This window comes from Scyliorhinus torazame, chromosome 5 (genome assembly GCF_047496885.1).
Source record: "Scyliorhinus torazame isolate Kashiwa2021f chromosome 5, sScyTor2.1, whole genome shotgun sequence".
Taxonomy (NCBI): Eukaryota; Metazoa; Chordata; class Chondrichthyes; order Carcharhiniformes; family Scyliorhinidae; genus Scyliorhinus; species Scyliorhinus torazame.
This window is the reverse complement of record NC_092711.1, coordinates 80,126,461-80,148,795: the sequence shown is the minus strand read 5'-3', so window position 1 is coordinate 80,148,795 and position 22,335 is coordinate 80,126,461. Positions and strand designations below refer to the sequence as shown.

At 44.5% G+C, this 22,335-nt stretch overlaps 1 gene segment (V, D, J or C); it reads right to left on the bottom strand.

The window, feature by feature from the left end:
- Positions 1-4,282: 4,282 nt before the first annotated feature.
- Positions 4,283-20,419, bottom strand: LOC140422646 (Ig heavy chain C region-like). The segment is given in 6 exon segments: positions 4,283-4,736; positions 7,753-8,061; positions 10,090-10,401; positions 10,601-10,894; positions 19,828-20,187; positions 20,316-20,419. Coding segments are annotated over 6 exon segments (1,713 nt in total).
- Positions 20,420-22,335: the final 1,916 nt, after the last annotated feature.

Below are 22,335 nucleotides of genomic sequence, written 5' to 3'. Positions count from 1 at the left end.
TTTGAAAAATTGTGTTGTTTAAAGGTATATTTTCACCATGGTTGTTCTGATGCAAGTTTAAAACGTATGACCAGTAAGTGAGTAACGACTTGCATTGTTGAAAGCTGAGTCCTTACATTAAAGACTCGTTCCCTTCCGAATTCTCCTCTCGGGGAGTGGGAGGAGAGAAATATCGAAACATAGAAAACAGGTGCATGAGGCGGCCATTCGACCCTTCGAGCCTGCACCACCATTCAATATGATCATGGCTGATGATGTAAATTCAGTATCCCACTCCCGCTTTCTCTCCATATCCCTTGTTAAGATAAAAATTGTACACGGAGAAGTTAAAAATAAGGGTTGTACATGGAGAAGTTAAAATTAAAGGTCTCTCTGTTTTAATTATGCTTGCAATCATGTAATTGGGATTCTGCAAAGATCTGGTGCAGCTTGTAATAATGTGTTTGGAAGATTCAGCAAAGTTCTGATACAAAAGTGCAGCAAACTAACCGTTTACTGTTGAGACACCTGCTATTCGTGTAACTGAAAACAATGAATTGTGGACCTCAGTTCTCGAATGTATTCAGAGGAATGTGATTGGAAGCTAATTGTTGCCAGGGGGACCTAATTGGTCATGTATGTAACCCCTTCAAGCGAATGAGGAACATGTATAAAAAAGGCTAACTGCCGCTGTGAAATTGAGAAGGTGACTGCGAGCACTGCAGAGTGCCGGCTCTCCTCCCCAAAGCTTTTGCCACTAAATGGACTTGACTCAACTCTTTGGTGTGGACAGGCTATTACCCACTTCACTCCTTAAATGGTAGCACAGTGGTTAGCACTGTTGCTTGACAGCGCCAGGGTCCCAGGTTCGATTCCCGCCTTGGGCCACTGTCTGTGAGAAGTCTGCACGTTCACCCCGTGTCTGCATGGGTTTCCTCCGGGGGCTCCAGTTTCCTCCCGCAAGTCCCGAAAGACGTGCTTGTTAGTTAATTTGGACATTCTGAATTCTCCCTCTGTGTATTCAAACAGGTGCCGGAATGTGGCGACTGGGGGCTTTTCACAGTAACTTCATTGTCAATGTAAGCCTACTTGTGACAATAAATGTTCACGGTGTGATCACACCAAGTCCTGTATAACTGCAGCAAGACATTCCAACTCCCATACACAAATCCTCTCGCTATGAAGGCTAGCTTGCCATTAACTTTCCTCACCACCTGCTGTACCCGCACACGAATCTTAGGCGACTGTTCCACCATGACACTCAATTCGTTGCAATTCCACTTTTCCTAAACTGCCACAATTCAGATAATAATCTGTCTTTGTGTTTTTGCCATCAAAGCGGACAGCCTCACATTCAGCCACATCATATTGCATTTGCCAAGTGTTTTCTCACTCAGTCAGCCTGTCCAAGTCACCCTGTAGCCTCTTTGCATCCTACTCACAGCATACTCTACCACCAAACTTAGTGTCATCTGCAATTCTGGAGATATTGCCTGCAATTCCTTCGTCAAAATCAGTAATGAATATTGGGCAGCACAGTAGCACAAGTGGATAGCACTGTGGCTTCACTGTGTTAGGGTCCCAGGTTCGATACCTCGTTGGGTCACTGTCTGTGTGGAGTCTGCACATTCTCCCCGTGTCTGTGTGGTTTTCCTCCGGGTGCTCCGGTTTACTCCCACAGTCCAAAGACGTGCAGGTTAGGTGGATTGGCCGTGATAAATTGCCCTCAGTGACTAAAAAGGTCAGGAGCGGTTATTGGGTTACGGGGATAGGGTGGAAGTGAGACCTTAAGTGGGTCGCTGCAGACTCAATGGGCCAAATGGCCTCCTTCTGCAATGTGTGTTCTATGTATTGTGTGAACAGCTGGGGTCTCAGCACAGAACCCTGCGGTCAGTAACCGGTGAGTTATTTTTTTTGTCTCTCCCTGCTGGGCTAAGCAATTTCCCTTTCGGTTCGCGGCTTTGAGGAGATGGCCAATTCACTTTCGCCTCTCTTTCTTGGTGACGTGCAGCAAAATAGTTTCAGGATTTGCTCTTCAGTTTTCTCTGTTGGGGAAGTGATGAACAATGGATTAACTAATGCCCCTCCCCTCTCTCTGTTGGGGAAGTGAGGGTACAGTGGATTAATTTATGCCCTTCAACGCTCTTTGTTGGTGAAGTGGTCGTGTAGTAGATTAACAAATGACCTTCCCCATCTCGTTGGGGAGTGGATGTGTAGTAGGTTAATATATTTCCTCTCATTCGCTTGGTTGGGGAAGTATAGTGGATTAACTGCTGCCGCTCCCCCTCTCTTTGTCGGGGATGTGCGGGTACTATAGAGGAATTAATGGCCCTCCCCCTCTCTTTGTAGCGGATATGGCCGTACACTGGCTTCTCTAATGGCCCTCCCCCTCTCCATATTTGGGGAGTGCGGGTACAGTAGATTAACAAATGCCCTCCCCTTCGCTTTGTTGGGGAATAGGATTACAGTGAATTAACTAGTGCCCCTCCCTGAGCTTTGTTGGGGAAGTTGGGGTACAGTGATTTAAGTATTTACCCTCCAAGCTCTTTGTTGCGGAAGTGGAGATACAGTGCAAAGCTAATGGCCTTCACAGATATGGTTTGTGGAAATGGAATTATAGTGGGTTAACTAAAGCCCCTCATCCTCACTTTGTTGGGGTACAGTGGGGGTACAGTGGATTCACTAATACCCATCGCTTCTCTATTATGGGAAAGTCGGGGCAGAGTTGCTTAACTAATGCCCCTCGTCCTCTCTTTGTTCGGCAAGTGGATCTACAGTGGATTAACTAATGCCGCTCCCCAACTCATTGCTGGTGAAGTGGGGAAGCAGTACATGAAATCATGCCCCTCCCACGCTCTTTGTTTGAGAAGTGGGGGTAAAGAACATTTAAAAATGCCCCTCCCGCGCTGTTCTGGGGAAGTGGGCTACATTTTATTAAATAATCCCCTTCCCCTGTCTTTGTTGGGGAAGGGGGCACAGTGGATTATCTAGTTATCCTCCCCGTCTCTTTGTTGTGTTAATGGGGGATCAGTGGATTAACAAATGGCCCTCCCCAGCACTTTGTTGGGCAAGTGGGGGCACTGTCGATTAACTAATGCCCCACCGCTATCTTTCTTGGGGAAATGGGGTTATAGTGCATAAAGTACTACCCCTCCCCATCTCTTTGTTGGGGAAGCGCCGGTACAGTGGATTAGCTAAAGCCCCTCCCCCCTGTATCTATTGTGGATGTGGGGTTAGTGCATTAAATAATGCCCCTCCCCTTCTATTTGTTGGGCAAGCGGGGTTACTACGGATTAAGTAATGTCACTCCCCCTCTCTTTGTTGGGGAAGTGGGGTACAGTCGATTGACTAATGGCCCACCACTATCTTTCTTGGGAAGAGGGGGTGCAGTGGATTAACTACTGCCCTTCCCCCGCTCTTTGCTTGGGAAGTGGGGTGCAGTAGGTTGACTAATGGACCTTGCTCTCTCTTTGTTGGAAAAGTGGGATACAATGCATCAACAATTCCCCTCTCCCCTTTCTTTGACGGTGGATTGCTGGTCCATGTTTCTGTTTGATCCTCAATTCAGTGGGTGTGATGCAACAATTTAAAACTGCCATCAATTATAAGGAGATAGACAACGAGAGCAGTAGGTGCACGGAAATCTAAGTGTGATGTGTTTGACAGAAATGGGATTTTTAAAAAATAAATTTAGAACACCCAATTTTTTTCCCAATTAAGGGACAATTTGGCGTGGCAAATCCATCTACCTTGCATACCTTGGGGTTGGGGGGCGAAACCCTTGCAGACACGGAAAAAATGTGAAAACTCCACATGGACAGTGACGGGACTTGAACTCCGGTCTTTATCACTGCAGACAGCAGTGCTAACCACTGCACCACAACGCCACCGTGCCACTCGCGCCTAAAATGGGAACGTGTCCGATTTCTCATCAATAAAGATATTTTGCGGAATCCTGTTATTAATTAGTTTAACTCTGCCTGTACACCTGGCTGCTTCTGTTTTTTTTATGTACCCACTTGTTTTTGTTCCAATTCACCGACCTGCAGATCTTTGGGATATGGGGATGAGAACCACACAGAGACGGGGAGAATGTGCAACTCGACACGGACAGTAACCCGAGGGTGGGATGGAACCAGGCTCCTCGGGATCGTGAGGCAGCAGTTCTAAACATTACGCCACTGTGCCACTCCCTGCACTGGACATGGATCCGAGATCTGCAGAAATCCGAGACTAATTAAAGATGTCTGACATCAGGAACGCGGATGCGCTATTAATAAAACGGTTGTGTCGTTCAAGCACATTTGGAGGGGATAAAAAACTTTATTATTTCTATTGTAGTTCGAAATGTCACCAATAGATTCTCATTGACATGAATTAACGGTGTCCAGCAGTGCCAAGGGAAACGCTTACAAAACTCGGTTTACCGCTTGATTTATTAACCGTTCTGTTGATGATCTTCAAGGGGATGGCTTCATGTCCCACTACACAGGAGTAAGAAGCGCCGCTGGCCCACTCCTCCGCTGCAATGGATAACAGGCTGTACATGAAGAAGGAGTTATTGCCGTTCTCCGCCATCACCTCGGTGTTCTTGTAGTTCCCGGCATTCACCGGCTTGTCATTGACGGTCCACTTGACGAAGATCTCTCGGGGGGAGAAATCTCTCACTAAGCAGCTGAGGGAGACGAATCTCTGAGCGGAGACGTCTTCAGCCGAGGGCAGGAGGACAGAGACGGACGGTTCCCGCGGATTGGGAGCTGCAGAAAATGTACAATAAATGTTAATAAAATGGGGGATTCCGGAGACATTGGAATCGCGGGTTCGATGTGAGAGAAATGTGTTTTGTGTTGGATTTTAAAGGTTTCCATTTTCCACATTGGGATCTGTCCGGTTTCCCAGCTCGGAGCTGAGGTGGACACAATCCTTTACCCTGAGAATTTATAGATATTGGATTCGAAAGTTTCAGAAAGTGTACAGCAGGGAAACAGGCCATTCGGCCCGCCTGTTCTGTGCTGGTGTATAAGCTACACACACCGGAACCCCCCGGCCACCACCACCACCACCTTACTCCCAGAGGATTGTAAAACTGCCAATGGAACACCCTGATTCGAAAAGGGAGTCAAGTGCATGTAACTGTAGGCAACTGACATTAACATCTGTCAGTGGGAATCCCTTAGTGTCTATTAGGACGGATGTAATAGCACAGCATTTAGAAATACATAATATAATGAAACTGAACGGCTTCGTGACACGAAATTGGCGGAGTTGCTGATAGTGCCAAGGGGCTGGTTTAGCACAGAGTGCTAAACTAGCTGGCTTGTAATGCCGATCAATGCCAGCAGCGCGGGTTCAATTCCCGTACCGGCCTCTCCGAACAGTCGCCGGAATGTGGCGACTAGGGGCTTTTCACAGTAACTTCATTGAAGCCTACTTGCCGTTATTACTATGAAGGGGAAATCATTCTCAACAAATTAATTACAATTAATTGAGGAACAGCTTAGCGAAAGCGGAACCAATAGATAGAATATGCATTAATTTCGAAACTGCGTTTGATAAGTTAATGTACTATTGCCACGTTTGCAGGGGATAGGTTTTGAGGACTGGAGATTATAGAGGAAGTATACGGATTGCCTAAGGGAAATGGGTTCACCTGCAGCTGCGGCGGTGGCGGGGAGTTCCGGAGTGAGGTGTCGTCCTTCCCAGAGCTGCCACCTCCGGTGTTGCAAGATAAGCTGCTGACGGAGGAAAATATTGGAGAGGGGAGTGTCTAACATGTATGAAGAGCGGATAGACATGTCGGGCGTTCTGGAGGAGAAGATCAAGCGCAAATGGTAGGAGGGGTTGGGTGTGGGGGTGCGGTCCGGGGCGTGGAAGGAACATTTAGGAGGGTGAACGCATCCTCGTCGTGTGCAGGTTAAACCTCATCCAATTTAAGGTGTCCCCCCCCCCCCCCCCCAATATGAGGGTCACGAGGATTATCCGTTTTTTTGCTGCGGTAGACGACGAATGAGAGGCCGATCTCTTGGCCTTTGCCTCCCTGATAGCCCGGAGACGGATTTTGCTCAGCTGGCGATTCTGAGGGCTGCCATAGATGGGGGTGCGGTTGAGCAAGCTGGCAGATTTCCTGTATTTGGAGAAGATAAAGTTCGCCTTACGTGAAGCGGAACAGGGGTGCGCCCGGTGTGGCAGGCATTTATTATATCTTCATGTTGAATTAAAGTTTCAGCCGGAGGAGGGTAAGGGGTTGTTCTCGTTGTGCAGGAGGGAGGGGGTAATAATTGAGGGGGTGGGTACAGTGGTGGAATGGGTGTTAGGGAATATCATAGGCCTAGAGTGTTTATTGTCCCTGGGGGAGGAGTTTTCCCGTCTTTTAATTTCTTACAATTTTTACAATTAAGTGTCAGCACAGCGCGGTAAATCCACCCACCCTGCAACCTTGGGGTTGTTCGGGTGAGACCCACGCAGACGCAGGGAGAATGCGCAAACTCCACACGGCCAGTGACCCTGGTCCAGGATCGAATCCGGATCCTCGACACCATGAGGCTGCAGTGCTAACCACTGCGCCACCGTGTCACCCTTGGAGTTGTTTTTCTGATAATGTTATTGCGATGTATTCTGTGATTTTTATGTTTGTGTGCAAAACGCCCTTTAATGGAAATATTTTTTTAAATAAGGAAAGCAAGTGGTGAGAATGACACAGGTAATCTACACAGGGATATAGTCAGGTCAAGTGACTGGGATGAAACTTGCCAAAAAGAACATGATGTAGGAAAATGTGAGATTATGCCTCCTTTGGTAGGAGGAATAAAGGAGCTGAATATTATTTAGATGGAGAAAGGCAACAGAAAACTACTGTGACGAAGGATTTGCCATCATCCTGCAGACATCACAAAAAGCTAGCATGCAAGTTGTGCAGGTAACAGGGAAGGCACATTGAATGTTGACCTTTATTTTGAAGGGAATGCAATATAAAAATAGGGAAGTGTTGATAAAACTACACAGTGCAGCAGCTAGGTCACACCTGATGTTCTTTGAACAGTTTTGTGAAGGAAGACATATTGGTTTTGGAAGCAGTCCAGAGAATGTTCACGATGTTGAGCCCGGGTATGGATTTTCTTATGAAGAGTGGCTGAGTAGATTGGATCTATACTCACTGGAGTTTAGAAAAATGAAGGCGACCTAATTGCGACATAAATCATTCTCGGACGGTTTGACAGGGTAAATGCCGAAAGGTTCCTATCCCTTGTGGAAGAGTCTGGGACCTGAGGATTTAATCTCAAACTAAATGGTCGCCATTTAAGGCAGACATGAGGAGGAATTTCTTATCTCGAATCTGTGGAATTCAGTAGCGCGGAAAGATGTAGGAATTGCTTCATTCAGTGTGTTCAAGGCTGAGATAGATGGATTTTTAATCAGTACGGGAATCAAGGGATATGGGGTTAAGGCAGTAAAGTGGAACTGAGGATTGCCGGAGATCAGTCACGGTCTCGCAGAATGCCGGCCCGTCTCAATGGACCCAACGGCCTAGATCTGCTCTTACATCTTATAGTCGATGGTCTTGCTCCATCCAAACCCAACATCACCGCCTTCAATTCATTGTTCAGTCATCAGCATATCATTTTCCTCCTTAACGTCTACCACTCCAGATTATTCTGTTAGTGGAATTACCAATCAAAGTAGATCCAAAATACACTGAATACGAAATATTGACCGTTGAACTGACACTAGAAATAGACACAGTGGCTCACATATTGCTTTAATCTCAACGCTCACCTATTATCTGATGGATCGAATTTCTCAAAGGAATTGGCAGTTCCGGATGGCTCGCAACGCAGAAAAACACAGCCCCACTCAGCCAGGCTTGTGTCGAGATGTTTAATTTGCTGACCACACTCTCAGCATCTGCTCCAGGCTGCTCGGCAATCTCTGATTTCAGCGGATTCTTCGCTTCACTCCAGGACACGTTGACTCCATAAGGAGCATTCGAAATGACGCAGGTTAAGGTTACAGTCGCCTCCAGTAAAATCTGTTCGATTGGTGGTGGCAGTATTGTGACTGAGGCAACAGTGCAAAGGGAAGGATCTGTGAATGGAAACATGAAAATCAACCCAAGCTTCATCTTCAGAATCAGGACAGCGGTGTCCAACCTTCACTCTCTAAATGGGAATGAATCAACTTCGAATTAGCAATCTCTAAAGATCTTCGATGAACAGAACTGGCTTTGTTATAGAAGACAGAGAGTAACGGTGGAAGGATTTTTTTCTGAGTGGAGAACTGTAACAAGTGGTGTTCAGCAGAGATCAGTACTGGGACCTTTGTTGTGTGTAGTATATATAAATGATCTGGAGACAAATGTGGGTGGTCTGATTAGTACGTTTGCGGATGACACGAAATTGGCGGAGTTTCTGATAGTGCCGAGGGTTGTCAGAGGGTATAAGTGGGTATAGATAGATTGGAGACTTGCGCACAGAAATAGCAGATGGAGTTTAATCCGGACAAATGCGGGGTTGTGCATTTTGGAGGGTCATATCTAGTTATGAATTATACCGTAAATGGCAGAACCCTTGGACCATTAACATACAGAGGGACGTTGGCATGCAGGTCCACAGTTCTCTAATAGTGGCAGCACAGGTGGCCAAGGTGATTAAGAAGGCAAATGGCATGCTTCCCTTCATCAGTCAGGGCATTGAGTACAGGAGTTGGGAAATCATGTTGCAGCTATATAAAAGCTTGGTTCTGCCGCAATTTGAGTATTGCATGCAGTTCTGGTCACGACATTATCAGAAGAACGTGGAAGCTTTAGAGAGAGTGCAAAGAAGGTTCACCAGGATGTTGCCTGCTCTTGAGGGTGTTGGCTATGAAGAGCATTTGAAAAAAACTAGGAATGCTTTTACTACCAAGACGGAGGCTGAGGGGAGATCGGATAGAGATCTATAGAATTATGAGAGGATTAGGCAGGGTTTACTGTCAGAGGCTTTTTCCAAGGATGGTGTGTCAATTACAAGGGAGCACAGGTTCAAGATGAGAGAGGGAAAGTTTAAGGGAAATGTGCGGGATAAGATTTTCGCGCAGCGAGTGGTGGATGCCTGGTACGCACTGCCAGAGGACGTGGTGGATCCCGGCACATTAGCAACATTTAAGAGGCATCTGGATGGATACATGAACAGGGAGTAAATAGATGGATACGGACCGAGTAAGGGCAGAAGGTTCTTTTTAGATAGGGCATATTGACCGGCGCAGGCGTGGAGGACCAAAGGGGCTATTCCTGTGCTGTACATTTCTTTGTTCTTTGTACATGGTAAACAGCGTGTTCTGTGAAACCTATTATGGAATCACTACCGTGCAGAAGGGCACCAATCGGCCCATCGAGTCTGCACCGACCCTCGAAAGAGCACCCTACCAAGGACCACTCCCCCGCCCTTCCTCCATAACCCAATGACCCCACATAACCGTTAGATTCTAAGGGGCAATTGTGCATGGCCAATCCACCTAACTTGCCCATCTTTGGACTGTGGGAGGAAACCGGAGTACCCGGAGGAAACCCAAGCAGACATGGGGAGAATGTAGAAACTCCTTACAGACAGTCAGCCAAGGCCAGAATCGAAGCCGGGATCGTGGCGCTAAGATGTAGCAGTGCTAATCGCTATTCTCATTGTCAAAGTCGTTCAGCCCCGGAATCATTCTAATAACTGCATTGCAGTATTCCCAATACGAATACACTGTTCCTGATCTCTGGAATGAAGTAATGAAGGCTGATTTATAAATAGGTTGGATGAACTTTCCAACACTTTCCCCCGGAATTGTTATCAGTAAAGGGTTCCAGACACTCACTGCCTCTCAAATATAATCAGCTGTCTCAGAATAAAGCTGACATCAATTCCACCTCACTCACTTAATGTCTTCGAAGTAGAGGAAGCTTTCTTTGCTGTTCTGATAAAATCCTGAATGGTGAGCAATCCTAATGCAGTTCTTACATCAGAGTGAAACACAAACTACGTGGCAGTAAATTAGCCGTTGTTCTGAGCTTTGTATTAACTTCAATACATTCCTGCTATTGATTAACATCAGAGTGCAGGATGATCTATAGTTTCCTCTGTTTGTGTCTCTTACCAGACGAGGCGATGTTTTGACTTTGGGTGACCTCTCGATGAGTGACCTGGCAGGTATAGACCGCTTTGCTGAACCATTCCCCAGCGGAGACTGTGAGCCGACTGCTCGCCGAGAAGTTCCCGTTCACTTCACAGGCGGGAGAAGTGACAATTCCTGAACCCATGGGTTGTCCATTCTTCAACCACTTCACCGTCATTGACTTTGGACGGAAATCGATGATTGAACAGATGATGGTTGCAAATTTCTGCCTTATGATTTCTTCATTTGGACTCACGGTGAGGAGAACATGTGGAGGGATGTCATTTCTAGGAACTTCAAGTACCATAAGTTAGACATTATTGCAGAAGATATTGTAACAAATAAACTGACTTATTATTTTTTCCCAGTTACTCTGCGCTCAATATTTCTTTCTGGAATCCGAACTGCGCAGTGTTCCATAAATGTGTTATAACCAAAGTTGAAAATAAAGTAATCACAGCGCTTCTGTTTTCACATGTTCGACAACACTTACGTATTTCAATGCTCTTGTCTGAGCCGCTGTGTCGAACCTCACAGCTGATTTTGCTGCATCCCTCCTCTGACTCGGTGATGGTTAACTGGCTGCTCAGGGTGTAGGTTCCCTTCTTGATTCTCACTGACGGGTATTTCTTAACTCCAGTGATGATCGGCTGCCCATCTTTCTTCCAGGTAAGGCTGGTGATCTCTGGGGAGTAGTCCATCGCCAAACAGCCATAGGTCACGGAGCCGTCGGCGTTGTGTTGACAGGAGGAGACCAGGCTGTAGACAGTGGGCGGAGACGGTGTCGCTGGGAAAGAATGGCCCATTCAACAAATTAGACTTATATTTGAGTTTATTAAGTAACCAAACATTTCAAAATGTGCCTCAAGCTATGTGTTTATGCTAACATTTCCCCATTAAAAGTTACATTGACAATTTAAGCTTCCAATAATCTCTCATTTGAGATTCATAACCTCTTTGCCTAGTCACTCGAAACTCACATCTCTTCCTCCAGCTCTCTCACATGATACTAAATGACACATTGGTGCCATATGAATGGTGTAACTTTGATTCAATTGAAAGAGAGAAGCAGGGGGTTTCCCCCTTATTTCAACAATGCAAATGGCGCCGTAGTCCCTGAGACTGCTCTCTTCTTTTGAGAGCTGATTGGTGGTGCTTTAACCTGAGGGTCACCATACCTGAGGTGAGTGGCAAGGTTGAGAATGGGGGCCTTTATGAATAACCTCAGCTGGTACATTGATTGAACTCATGTTGTTGGGATCGCTCCTCATCACGAACCAGCCGTCCTGTTAACTGAGCTGTGTACGTCACAATCCAGCTAACTAGGTTTTGTGTACGTCACAATCAGCTAACTTAGCGGTGTACGTCACAATCCAGCTAACTGAATTGTGTGTACGTCACAATCCAGCGAACTGAGCTGTGCCGTCACAATCCAGCTAACTGAGCTGTGGACGTCACAATCCAGCTAACTGAGCTGTGTACGTCACAATCCAGCTAACTGAGCTGTGTACGTCACAATCCAGCTAATAAGCTGTGTACGTCATAATCCAGCTAACTGAGCTGTGTATTTCACAATCAACCGCATTTTGTGATAAAGGATGGTGTGAGGGAGTGAGATAGCGTCCGTCTGTGAGTATGTGTCTCGGGGAGAGAGAGTAGGAGTGGATTTGAGTCTGTGTGTGTGTGTTTGCGTGGTCGGGAGGGTGTGCATGTGAGAGAGTGTTTAAGGGAATGTGTGTGTGGTAGGGAGTGTGTGAACGAGATACTGTTTATGTGATCGAGGGTGCGTGAGAGAGACGCTTTGTGTGAGAGTGTGTACGAGTAAGTGTGTGAGAGAGATAGAATGTGTGTGTGATAGAGTGTGGGGGAGAGCGCGCGGTTGAAAGACAGATAAGTTGTGTGCGTTTGTCCCTGAGAGTGTGCATGTGGGAGAGAGAGCATGTGAGAGGATGTATGTGATGTGCAGAGGGCGTGTGCCTAGCAGAGAGTCTGTGAAAGACGGGTAGTGTGTGAGAGAGTGAGAGAGAAAATGTGTCTGTGAATAGGTGAATTTCTGAGAGTGTGTCTGTTTGTAAGAGTGTGCGTGAGAGTGCTTTCTATGTCAGCGTGTGAGTGTATGGGAGAACGTGATTACGTGTTTGTGTTTTGAGCGAGAGAAGCACAGGTGCGTTTCATAGTCTATTTGTACGTGCGTGCGTGAGGGAGGCAATGTCTGAGAGTGAGAATGAAAATGAAAATCGCTTATTGTCACAAGTTGGCTTTAAATGAAGTTACTGTGAAAAGCCCCAAGTCGCCACATTCCGGCGCCTGTTCGGCGAGGCTGTTATGAGAATTGAACCGTGCTGCTGGCCTGCCTTGATCTGCTTTCAACGCCAGCGATTTAACCCTGTGCTAAACAGCCCCTATTGTTGTGACTGTGTGTGAGAGGATGAGTGAGTGTGTGTAAGAGAGAATATGTCAGTGTATGAGTGTGTGCTTGTGTGTTTGCGGGTGAGAGAGTATAATGTGTGTATGTGTCAGGATGGCTCACTCCCAGTTTCCATATTCTCATTCACCCGCACACACCACACACACTCGCATCCAGTCTCTCAGTGAGCATAATTCGGTTGCGGAACATGAGTTGGAGAATCATTTCGGTCTTTGGCAGAGGCGGCAAGGTCGCGCTGTTGCTTCACAGCTCCAGGGTGCCAGGTTCGATTCCTGGATTGGCTCACTGTCTGCGCGGAGTCTGCACGTTCTTTCTGTGTCTGTCTGGGTTTCCTCCGGGTGTTCCGGTTTCCTCCCACAGTCCAAAGACGTGCTATTAGGCATTCTGAATTCTCCCTCAGTGTACCCGAACAGGCGCCGTATTTGGGCGACCAGTGGGTTTTCACTATAACTTTATTGCAGTTTTAATGTAAGCCTAGTTTGTGACAATAATAAAGATTATTATTATCAAAATGTCGTCCACTGACGTTCTGCTTTGTTTCGTGACCGTATCGAGAAATTTGATGTCGTCGCAGTTTATCTCTGACGGATTTTAGAACAAATAGATTTGAACAATGTAATATTTTCAGACATTAGTGTATTCTAATGAGTATTTGGAACGGGGGTCTCGTCAGTGTCCATTCAAGTTGTAAAAATAACTTGCTGTCTCCTGTCAGATCGAATAGGCACTGCTCTGTGGGGCGTTACTCTCACTTCCTGATCCTGTTTATTCACAAATTATGCTCAAATTCAGGGCACTCACATTTAATGATTCTCTGATACACAAAATGCTTCAAAATAATTAATTCATTAAAATTGGTTTATTTTTCAGAAATATTGTTAAAATGCGCGTCATTTCGCCGAGCAATGGAACAATTTATTTCCCGATGTATGATTGGATAACTCCAGCTCGTTAGTTCGATGTTCATTCCGCCTACTTGACCTCTGCGGGGAAAGGCTCTCACGTCAGGTACAGACCAAGTTAAGATATAGAGTAAAAATTCCACTCCTCCCCACAAAAGTTCCTGTCTCTAACTGCAAGAATGGAGACTCAACACGGGTTTGATACAAAATGCAACATGGTCTCCCCACAGAGCAGAAGGAGGCATTCGACCCATTGAGTCTGCACAGAACCTCTGACAGAACACCCGACCTAGACACAATTCCTCACCCTATCCCCGTAACTCCACCTAGGAACAATTTAGCATGACCAATCCATATAGCATGCACATCTTTAGATTGTAAGAGGAAACCGCAGCACCCGGAAGAAGCCCACACAAACACGGGAAGAATGTGCAATTTCCACACAGACACTCACCGAGGTCTGAATCGAACCGGTTCTCCAAAGTTGTGAGGCGGCAGCACTAACCACTGCCACTGCGCCTCCGATCTTCAACATATTCACCTAAAGGAACTTCACCACCTACAAGTCAGGTCTCTAATTGAAGAATTGCAACTTGCTGCACCGAGTGAAATTCTAAAAAAACTCAAGAAATTCAACACTGTCAAGGACAAAGCGTCGCGCCAAATTAGCCCCCATTCATCGTCTTAAACATTCACTCCCCCATCACGGACACACAGTGGCAGCTGTGTGTATGATGTACAAGATGAACTCTCCAAGGCTCCATCCAAAGCACCTTCCAAATTGAAACCTCTACCACCTGCCACCGAGGCAGCACGATAGCACAAGTGGATAGCAGTATGGCTTCACAGCGCCAGGTTCCCAGGTTCGAGTTCCCGCTGGGCCACTGTCTGTGCGGTGTCTGCACGTTCTTCCCGTGTCTGCGTGGGTTTCCTCCGGGTGCTCTGGTTTCCCTCCACAGTCCAAAGACGTGCAGGTTAGGTGGATTGGCCATGATAAATTGCCCTTAGTGACCAAAAAGGTTAGGAGGGGTCATTGGGTTACGGGGGTAGGGTGGAAGTGAGGACTTAAGTGGGTCGGTGCAGACTCGATGGGACGAATGGCTTCCTTCTGCACTGTATGTTCTATGTTGTAGAACGACAGGAGCACCAGATGCATGGGAACACCAGCAGTTGGTTGTTTCCTTCCAAGCCACACGCCATCCACCCTAACTGGAAACTAAACAGCCGTTCCTTCACTCTCGTTTGGTCAAAATCCTGGAACACTCTTCATCACAACACTGCGGGTGTACCTGCACCACATGGACTGCAGTTATTCAAGGATGCTTCACATCATCACTTTCTCAAGGAGCAATTAAGCAGAGACAACAAATGTTGGTCCAACCACAGGCTCTACAGTTCCTGAATAAGATGACAGTTAATATACAGACTAATTGCCCCTTTTCACTGCCCCAGTAAATAGGTCAAGGACTGCTACGGCACGGAATAAAAGGGAATAAAGCTCCATCTGCATTGCCTAGTCCAACATTCCAAAGCCAGATACATCAGTGGTTAAAGCGTACCCACATCTCCTCCAGGCTGTATTGCATTTCTGCTTCTATCAATTTAGAGTACCCAATTCTTGTTGTTTTCAGTAAGGGGCAATTTAGCGTGGCCAAACCAACTACTCTGAAAATCTTTGGGGTGTGGGGGTGAGACACACGCAGACATGGGGAGAATATGCAGAGTCCACACAGACAGTGACCCATGGCCGGGATTGAATGCGGGCCTGTGAGGCGGCAGTGTTAAACACTGCACTACCATGCCACCCTTGTCTGGTGTTGCTGAGTTGTTCATTATGACTGTCACAATCTGGGGAAAGGATCTCAGTTCTGAGGCGCCTTAACTAACATAAAGTCAATTTTTTCACATTCCTCACAGATACACGTTTTTGAAGAAATAAATCAAAGCACAGTCCCTGAAATACGAGACGATGGATTATTCACACTGCTTTATTCTTGATAAATGGTCAACTTTAGACAACAACAATAACCTCTTTGAAATTAAACTGATATTCATTAAAACTCTCTTCGCCTTGTAACTAATTCTGTCTGCCCAAACTGTGCAACATTTATAATGACTGAAAACAATCACATCAAATATTCTTTTCCAATTAAGGGGCACTTTAACGTGTCCAATTCCCCTATCCTGCACATGTTTGGGGCCATGGATCTCCACGTAGACACAGGGAGAATGTGCAAACTCTAAAGTGGAGGAACTCAGGGCGGAGATCGAATCCAGATTCGCGGTGCTGTGAGGCAGCAGTGCTGACCATTGCGCCACCTTACCACCCTGTTCGCATTGACGATAACAGATTGCATTCAGTTTAACGTCAGTGAAAAAGATTCGGAGATATGATACGAAACAAACAAAAGAGAAATTCGATTACCTGATTGATCTAATTTCTTAAGTAAATGTAATCAGGAAAATAATCCAGGCAAAACACATCATCGACTTGAGCAAAGACATGTATTGCTTTCTAAATTCATTTTAGATACAATAAAACTTTTTCTAAAAGATCAACTGTCGCATTTATGTTTGATTTGTTCGAACTGACATTGCATTGCACATTGTTGTTAATTGTTAGTGAGTCTTGTTAGATGATTTGCACTCTAGAATAAAAACATGAAAATGTTCTATAATTCAAAACGAAATCTTGCCTGGAACTTTGCTTATAAATTGCGTATAATTAAATGTCAGGCAATGCTAAACAATAAACCTCAAATAACCGGATGGAAACATTCAGACCAGGATAATATTTTTACTTTAATCTAATAACATTTTTATATTTTACTTTTTTGTAATAATCGTCCTGTTTTAACCCACAAAAATGTGAACTATGTATATTTCTGAACGCATTGATAAATCCTGAATTCCATCTATTCACAGAGTATAATTCACACGATAAATCTATAAGCGTCTCTCTCTATATATATACATAAATATATCTCACTTTCAGCTCGGATATATAAAATATGTATATATATTCTGACAATAATTTTGACAATTGAATTATTAAAACTACTGCTCAATGAAAGGAGATCCAAATCAATCAGTGTAAAACCCAGTTAAAGCTGTTCATTCAGATCCTCTCCAAAACTGAAACATAAGCAAATGGAGCAGAGATTTTGTTGTTCAAGTTAATATTCAATATAAATAACCTTGAGAATCAGATATAATCTGTTCTTTATTCTTTCATTTGTTTTGACTATAATTCTATAATGTGTACAGCATAGTTATGCCAGACTGGCTGTTATTAATTATTGTAAAGCGCATTTTCGCATTTTGTAATTAAATTAATCTTTTGAATTTCAAGCTGTTCCTTGTCAATCTCCAGCCCTGTGCAGCCTGAACATTCCTACAATTTAAATAAAATCATAAGAAAAATATCTTCACTGTCAGCGACTTCCAGATCGCAGAAAACGGGTTATGATTAGATTAGTGACATATCTCACTATCCAACTACAAATTACACTGAAGGAATCATGAATCACAGTGAACAATGCAGAATCTTATTGTTGCGGCTGCACAGAAAGAATATAATAACCGGGTACATAAATTGCCAAACTGCAAGATAAAATTCCTATTTAAGTAACTGCAAACGTAATCAGGGATCTAAAACATAATCCAAAATCTCTTGTGTAACTGAACACCTGTGTAGAATCAGTATGTTATTATTCAAACAGTTCCAGGCACAATCAGATTATATTTTCAGGCTCGAAAATTTTCCGGCCATGCAAATGGTGTGCAGAGTACAGCAGAATTGTGAAAGGCGATTGATGATTAGTTATATTAATAGGAAAACATCTTTGGATAATATGCGGTTAGATTACTGCATTAAATTGTTTACATTCTATTAATTTTACTCTCCAATTTGAACAATTGTTAATTAAGAAGTATGAGTTTGCAGTAATATGTTATGTTCTGAATGACGCCATCTTTTGGTTTAATCCGTAGTCATCAGTTAAAATAAAAAAACACAAACATATCTTTATTCCGTTCTGAATTTACAACAACTGCTTGTTTTCTACCTATAATCGTGTTTCAAGCAGATTTAAACACGTTGACTTTTTGCATTTAACAACACACCTGTAACCGCTCTAAGTCACCGAGCATAAACAATGCAGAAACAGGAAACCGCTTCACAAATTGTACTTATTCAGACACACAATCTTCTCAGCAAGAAAACACAAAACTCATCACTGAGCAGCTGAACCCCGTGTCATGGAGAAGCAGCTCAATTCTACATTCAACAGAATCAAACTTAACATTTCAAAAACATCTCAATATCGAATTCATCAAACCAGCTCGCCACCAAATGTATCAATTATCAAACTAAATAGAAATCTGTAATAACAGCAATGTAATTGTGAGGAGCTGGGATGTGTTCAAAATAAATATTGAAAATTTACCGCGGTTAATTCATAGTGGACGATATTTCAAACACACTTAATATTTGCAGCAGCTGTAACCATCAATCTCACCGAGACGAAACATTGCAGAAAGCACAGGCTGTGATTGCAGTAATAATTGATGTTCGGAAAGAAAACCTTGAACCCAGCCTTAGTTTAATGTCCAATAATCACTTTTTAAAAACTGCTCTAAAATCCTGCTTGTTTTCTGCCGACAATCATGCGGCAAGCAACTTCAAACATTCCATTGAAAACATGGAACCACTCAATGTCACCGAGTTTGAACAATGCAGAAACAATGCAGAAACGGCAAACCGTTTCAAACATCTTATTTATTCAAAGTCACCCAGATACAATCTATTCATCAGAAAACCACCAAATCACATCACCGAGGGGCCGGGACTCGTTTCATGGAGAAGCAGCTCAATTCAAAATCACTTCCAACAGAATCAAACATAACGTTTTAAGAAATTACCAATCTAGAAGCCACCAAATCCGCCTGCCATCAAATGAATGAATAATTAAACAGAAATTTAGAAGAATATCATAAGCGTTGTGAATACGCAGAACACGGCAGCACGGTAGCCTTGTGGATAGCACAATTGCTTCACAGCGCCAGGGTCCCAGGTTCGATTCTGGCTTCGGTCACTGTCTGTGCGGAGTCTGCACATCCTCCCCGTGTGTGCGTGGGTTTCCTCCGGGTCCTCTGGTTTCCTCCCACAGTCCAAAGATGTGCGGGTTAGGTGGATTGGCCATGATAAATTGCCCTTAGTGTCCAAAATTGCCCTTGGGGTTGCTGGGTTATGGGGATAGGGTGGCGGTGTTGACCTTGGGTAGGGTGCTCTTTCCAAGAGCCGGTGGAGACTCGATGGGCTGAATGGCCTCCTTCTGCACTGTAAATTCTATGATAATCTATGTTCAATAAAGTAACACATAAACCTCAACATATTTTGGTAATATCGGGTTCGATTTCTAACACTTGTGCAGGAGGTGGTAAAACTTGTAGCCACCAGATGTTATCGAGATTAAACATTGCAGAAACGCCAAACTGGGTAACATGCATTGGGTATTTAAGGTAATCCGGCCACACAGTACCCTCAGCAAATAAACACCAAATCACAGCAACCGGGGGAGGCACGGTGGTGCAGTGGGTTAAACCTGTTGCCTCACAGCGCCGAGGTCCCAAGTTCGATCTCGGCTGTGGGTCAGCGTCCGTGTGGAGCTTGTATATTCTCCCCGTGTTTGCGTGGGTTTCACCCCCGCAACCCAATGATAGGTGGATTGGTCATGCTAAATTGCCCCTTAATTGGAAAAAAATGAATTGGGTACTCTAAATGTATTTTTTTTAAATCACAACAACCATGGACTGAATCCCTCAGCAGCGCCTTTTGTCAAGGCGCAGAGTAATTCTATAACCCTTTTCAGCAGAATCACATGAAATATTACAACAAAATCCCAATACAGTATTGTAGTGTAATACAGTATACCCACGATTCAGTGAACGAATTAATTGTTTTTTAAAATTTAGAGTACCCAATTGTTTTTCCAATCAAGGAGCACTTTACTGTGGCCAATCCATCTAGCCTGCACATCTTTTGGCTGTGGTGGTGAGACCCACGCAGACACGGCGAGAATGTGTAAACTGTTGCGTGTGTATCGCCTCCACAACCCAACGATGTGCACACTAGGTGGATTCACCATGCTAAATTGCCCCTTAATTGGAAAAAATGTATTGGGTACTCTAAATTTATTTTTAAAAAGAGAATGTGTAAACTCCACATAGACAGTGACCCGGGGCCGGGATTCAATCCGTGTCCTCAGCGCCCTGACATATCAGCTAACCACTGCGCCAGCGTGCTGCCCTGAATAAATTGTGAATATACACAAAAGTATAAAAATACCACTGGAATAAAACAGTTGGAAATAATTGACTGGTTCTTACCTGCAGGCACCCTTACCATGGTCCCCTGTCCCCAGTAGTCCATCCCACCCACTATGTCCACTGTACAATAATAGATGGCGGTGTCTTCGGCCTTCAGGTTCGTCATGGCCAAAGAGAAGATATTGTTCGAAGTGTCTGTGAACGCAGTAAATCGATCTTGAATTCCTGCGGCGTAGCCATTGCTGGAAGAAGTGTCGTACCAAAGCAGCCACTCCAGCCCCTGTCCGGGAACCTGTCGGATCCAATGCATGGTGTCGCTGCCAAGACTGAAGCCGCTGGTTTTACAGGTCAGTCTCAGGGAGCCCCCGGGATGCCCGCTCTCTGCCTTTGGCTGAGTCAACACAACATCCGACTGGACACCTGTAAAAATATATCAAAAAGCCCGAGGATTAATCCTGGGGAAATGATTGGTGACTCTGGAACATTCCAGAGAGAGACTAACACTGAGACAGTAACAGTGAGAGATTTGGACAATAAAAACTACTCACGGGATAAGAAAGTCAGCAACAAACTGAGAGAAACGGCCCACCTCATCCTTCTGGCCATTTGGTGGAAATTATTGTGTCAGGAACTCAGTGAACAAACCAATTCCCGGACTGTTGGATTCGGATCCCAGTGAGCGGTATTTAAATACCCGGCAGAAGGGGCGGGTTTCCAGGCGCCGCCTGTTGATTCCCTGGTGGAGGCGGCGACGTCCCACCTTCCACACCCCTAACAGAATGGACCCAGAGATTTACTACAGGTTATTGTTAAAAGATAGCATTTATCTGTATTGGGGCATTTGTTTGCCTGAATGGATTATTTGGAATGTCTCCATTGGTTCTAATTGTGAAATTACATTTGAGCATCTGTTAACATACTCAGGTTAATCTTTATTGTCACAAATAGGCTTACATTAACATTGCAATGAAGTTACTGTGAAAAAAATAATTCCATTTTAAGTTAAGTCCCTTTATTTCTACTCTTCTGGGGCTGTTTAGCACAGGGCTAAATCGCTGGCTTTGAAAGCAGACCAAGGCAGGCCAGCAGCACGGTTCGATTCCCGTACCAGCCTCCCCGAACAGGCGCCGGAATGTGGCGACTATGGGCTTTTCACAGTAACTTCATTTGAAGCCTACTTGTGACAATAAGCGATTTTCATTTCATTCATTTCAATATAAGGGGATGAATATAAATAAATATAGCTATATTAACAGTGAATAAGTCGCCTGTTCGTCTGATTTGAAACGGCGAGTTTTTAATCCCGTGACAGCAATAAAGTATAATTTATCAGTGGGATTTCTTTATCGATTTATGTAACCAAATGCGGGAGTTGAACAAAGTGATTCTCTTTACAGTGTAGGTGGCTATCCCTGTACAATGTGGGTCTGTAGAAACGTAAAAATGTCATATTATACAATACCACTCCTGGAATTTCTCAAACTCCCCCTGAGTCGAGGACACTGTCAACATTCGCGATAAAATAAGCCACCTTGCCTGATAATTAAGCAGTAAATTGACAGAGAAACATAAAATTCACATGAACTTTTGACAGAGAAAGGGCGGCGGTGGTTTGCCCAGCTGTCTCACGGCGCCGAGGGCCCGCGATTGACTCCGGTCCCGGGAAACCGTCCGTGTGTAGTTTGCACATTCTCCCCGTGTGTCTCGCCCTCACGACCTTAAGATGTGCAGCCCAGATGGAATGGCCACACTAAAGTGCCCCTTAATTTGAAAAATAAATTTAAAAAGCTTTTGACAGAGAAGTTAATGAATGAATCAGAACGGACAGGGCGATCAGCAAAGTTATCCTTCAGCATCCAAATCATTGCCGCTAATTTTACTGACCACCGGTTGCCTAACATTCACTGGTGTTGGGAACACAGGATAGCAGGACTTTGCGGCATATTACACAATATCATAAGAATAAATGTTTTATCTTCCACTGAAGCAGGTCATGAACTGGTCATTTCCCCACTCATTAGCAGCAATGAGAGGGACTGTTAAACAATGGAAATCAGCACAAATTAACCTGTACAGAACACGGTGCTAATCAGGTATAAGAGTCGCCTGCGTTTAAATGGGGTCAACAACTCGGCTAATATTCCAGGAATTCCGGCGGATTCAAGGCAGATTTATGATTTTCTTTACATTTAATTAATTTTCTTTGTAATTCCAATCAAATGATTGGGCTTGTGGACTGGGTCCATCAACACCACTCACTCTCACTTCATTAGGTTCTTACCAAACGAACTTTAATAACTAGAGGGATCATTACTCTGAACTAATATAAATGAAATAGCATTTGGTTAGTTTACTATTTTCCGATCATGTTTAATCTCAGAGTGATCAGAACATTAACGGAAAATATGCATTTCTATGCAACACCATTTAAAACATTTACTTCATCTGCGACTGAAGTATTTAATGTTTGAATTGCTTAATGCCATTTTATCCATTCATATTCAGGCTAATCTGCCCCACACAGTATTTGGCAGCAATCCAGCCGCCTGCAGTCAGGGAGGCTCGAAT